This window comes from Seriola lalandi, unplaced genomic scaffold (genome assembly GCF_002814215.2).
Source record: "Seriola lalandi dorsalis isolate HSWRI2012SDOR001 ecotype SW California unplaced genomic scaffold, Sedor1 jcf7180002054564, whole genome shotgun sequence".
In the NCBI taxonomy this organism is placed as follows: domain Eukaryota; kingdom Metazoa; phylum Chordata; class Actinopteri; order Carangiformes; family Carangidae; genus Seriola; species Seriola lalandi.
In genome coordinates, this window is record NW_019525117.1 from 565,395 (window position 1) to 569,405 (window position 4,011).

General features: G+C 47.9%; 1 protein-coding gene across 1 annotated transcript in view; it reads left to right on the forward strand.

Annotated features, from left to right (window-relative positions):
• The first annotated feature begins 337 nt into the window (after window positions 1–337).
• LOC111662542 (Fc receptor-like protein 5) overlaps window positions 338–4,011 on the forward strand; it is a 12,629-nt gene continuing 8,955 nt past the window's right edge. The window contains exons 1-4 of the mRNA XM_087176680.1: window positions 338–620; window positions 831–863; window positions 1,776–1,884; window positions 2,961–3,109. Of these exons, the coding sequence (XP_087032806.1) occupies window positions 551–620; window positions 831–863; window positions 1,776–1,884; window positions 2,961–3,109 (361 nt within the window). The 5' untranslated portion in view covers window positions 338–550. The remainder of the gene's footprint in view (window positions 621–830; window positions 864–1,775; window positions 1,885–2,960; window positions 3,110–4,011) is intronic.

Below are 4,011 nucleotides of genomic sequence, written 5' to 3' on the forward strand. Positions count from 1 at the left end.
CAGGTGGAGTGGAGTCAGGTTGAGACAGGTGGAGACAGGTGGAGTGGAGTCAGGTGGAGACAGGTGGAGTGGAGTCAGGTGGAGACAGGTGGAGTCAGGTGGAGACAGGTGGAGACAGGTGGAGTGGAGTCAGGTTGAGACAGGTGGAGACAGGTGGAGTCAGGTGGAGACGGTGGAGTCAGGTGGAGACAGGTGGAGTCAGGGTTTTTAAGGACTGTAAAGGTCGACGGACAAAGAGACATTGAGGACAGAAGCTGTAGCCGGTGATGACCCCTGAGGTCGGAGCCGTGCAGCACCTGACTCACTCACCTGTGTTGTTCAGAGGACGAGCTCCGACACAAACAGGAAGTGAGCTGTTCTTCCTGTCTGTTCAGACTCAGCAGCAGATCACAGCAACACAGAAGCCTGACGACCACAAACAGACACGTGCATCCAATAAGTATTGATAAGCATTAATAAATCAATACCTGATCTAAAGGCAAATTAAAATCTGTATTTCTGCTCTGGCACGGCGCCCCTCCCTCTGATCCCGCCCCCCAGTTAAAACAGGATGTTGTTGCGTCGAGGCGGTCAGTGTGAAACTTCTGAAGACACGATGAAGACGCCTCTGCTCTTCCTCTGTGAGTACAGACAGCTTCAATCAATAATCATATCCATCATCAGAAACACAAGCAACAGCTGAACAGATGTTTTTAACGGAGCTCTGACTCGTAGATATTTCAAACCTGTTCAACTCTTCAATTATCAAATAGAAAAATCTCATTTGAAAGTTTATGAAGCTGAAAATCTGATCGAGGGAAAAGTTCATCAACACAAACTTGTTGTTTCAGTGTCGATCTGTCTGACGTCTGCCCACGGTCGTGGTGAGTTTCACTGTGTGTGTGTGTGTGTGTGTGTGTGTGTGTGTGTGTGTTGTGTTGTTTTTCTGTGGATGTTGATATTTAAGTTTCTGCTTCATGAAGCTTAAAGTCTTTGATGGACTCGTCGCCCACCACTTCCTGTCTGACATCTGCTCGCTGCAGAGAGACGCCGTCCTCCCAGCAACAACCACGTCAGACGCTTCAGCACACTGCTCCAACAACATCCGATCAACAGGGGGAGGGGGTCAGCTGATCACAGGGGGAGGGGTCAGCTGATCACAGGGGGAGGGGAACAGGTGATCACAGGGGGAGGGGTCAGCTGATCACAGGGGCTTCTGCCTGCGTCACTGCTCATCAGTCAATGGAAAGAATCCAACCAATCAACACATCGCCTCAGTACTTCAATCCATCCATTTTCTACCGCTTATCCTCTAGTAGGGTCGCGGGGGGGGGTGGAGCCTATCCCAGCATCTTTTCGGGCGAGAGGCGGGGGACGCCCTGGACAGGTCGCCAGTCCATCGCAAGGCAAACACATAGAGACAGACAACCATTCACACTCACAGCCACACCTATGGTCAATCTAGAGTTTCCCATTCGCCTCAGTACTTAATCAATGATTCAAAGGTGCACGAATGAATTTGACACTCAGTCTGGAACTGGAGGATTTCTGTTTAAAAACATTTTACAGGTAAAAATCACAGTGAATCAAAGTTGATCTTTTTAAAACTTTTAAGTCTTTTTCTGAGGAAACTGAAATTAAATCAATTTTAAAGACTTTTTAAACCCAGTGTTGGTGCTGTGATGTAACCATCACTGCTCTGTCTGTGTCTGTCTGTCTGTCTGTCTGTCTGTCTGTCTGTCTGTCTGTCTCTCTGTCTGTCTGTCTGTCTGTCTGTCTCTCTCTCTGTCCCTCAGCCTCCGTCACAGTCGTCCCCAACAGGTCTCAGTACTTTGAGTATGAGGAGATCTCTGTGAGCTGTGAGTCCTCTGGAGAGTGGACGGTGTGGAGATACACAACAAAGAGGTATCAACAAACAACACAACACAGCACACAACAACACAACACAACACACAACAATGCAACACACAACAACACACAACACACAACAACACAACAATACAACACAACACACAACAACACAACACAACACACAACAACACAGCACACAACAACACAACACACAACACACAACAACACAACACAACACACAACAATACAACACAACACAACACACAACAACACACAACACACAACAACACAACACACAACAACACAACACAACACACAACAACACAACACAACACAACACACAACAACACACAACACACAACAACACAACACACAACAACACAACACAACACACAACACAAAGAGATTCAGCAGACAATAACATAATACAACACTTCACCTCATTTTTGCTATATTTGAGAAATCAAAGTTTCCACTCATGTACATAGAAACAGGTGGAGACAGGTAGAGACAGGTACAGACAGGTAGAGACAGGTAGAAACAGGTGGAGACAGGTGGAGACAGGTGGAGACAGGTAGAAACAGGTGGAGACAGGTGGAGACAGGTGGAGACAGGTAGAAACAGGTGGAGACAGATGGAGACAGATGGAGACAGGTGGAGACAGATGGAGACAGGTGGAGACAGGTAGAAACAGGTGGAGACAGATGGAGACAGATGGAGACAGGTAGAGACAGGTAGAAACAGGTGGAGAAAGGTGGAGACAGGTGGAGACAGGTAGAAACAGGTGGAGACAGGTGGAGACAGGTGGAGACAGGTAGAAACAGGTGGAGACAGATGGAGACAGGTGGGCAGAAATGCACCCTGGGACGTTTCTCTGTTCCAATCATCACAGTTCAAAGAGGAATCAGAGTTAATGATGACTGAAAGCTGAGGACATCAGACATGATCCAACACATCTGGACGAGGTTCTGACTCTGGCCAGATGGTGAATGGGTTGAACACATCTGGATGGTTGACGATTCACTCATGGTTATGGATGGAGAATGCAACTGTTACCATGGTGACTGTGGGTTGATTGACGTTTGATATCCTGACACATGTAGATGACGGGTTTACTGGTGTGTTCCCAGTTTGCAGCTGTCCCAGTGTGGGTCGGGCTGGGGCAGCGACACCTCCTCCACCTGCGACATGAAGACGGTCAAGCTGTCCACCAGCGGCGTGTACTGGTGCCAGTCTCAACACGGGCGCAGCAGCAACGCCGTCAACATCACCGTCACCAGTAAGAGTCACGACACACTGTCACTGGGTGAACACGTGGAGCGGAGGAAGTGACCGCTCGTGTGTGTGACGACAGGCTCGTCACAGGGAAGCGTTCACCAAAACAGGAAGTGGCTCTCTGTACGGTGACTCGTCTCCGTGGAAACCAAGACAGGCTTCAGGTTTTCACTCTGTTTATGTCCTCGGAGCATTTCCAGGCTCCAGCCGGCGGCGGCTTCGGTTTGTACAGTTACCATGGTAACGGCTGTTTACTTGTTGACAACCACAGTGTCCATGTGACTCTGCTCAGCCATTTACCGCTCTGTTGTTCCCGCTCACCTAGCATTAGAATTAGCATTAGCATAGCTACCTGGGCCCTCCACATGTTGCCATGGTTTCTCTAGGCTAATTCTCAGAGGACTGTAGATAGGGACAGGTAATGTTAAGATTTTAACGGTACAACTATTATTGATACTGCTTATTGATCCGGTAATTTAACGGTTCTCTTTTCAGTACTTTTTGTTATTTTGAAATAGAAAAAAACAAAAACAAATAAGGAGCATGATTAACATTTTTTGTGACAAAATTACCCAGAACACCTGTGTAATGGCGCATCAACCACCTGTCCACCAGATAGCTTCACAGCAACAGCTGTTTTAAGCTGAGTTGACAGTCAGAGGGTTTCTACCTGTGCTGAACGTCCCGTCACTATCAGGATGTATCATCAGGATTATTGTATGTTTTGGGAAGTTACAGACGACAACGCGACGATCAGGCAACAACCTTAAATCGCCCTCTGCACCGTGGAGAGGCGTGTCCTGTCAACACAGGTAAACATCCTTCATGAAAGTCTTTGTCTTCCTTCAGATCAGCCAGTGATCCTGCAGAGTCCTGTCCTCCCTGTGACGGAGGGACATGACGTCA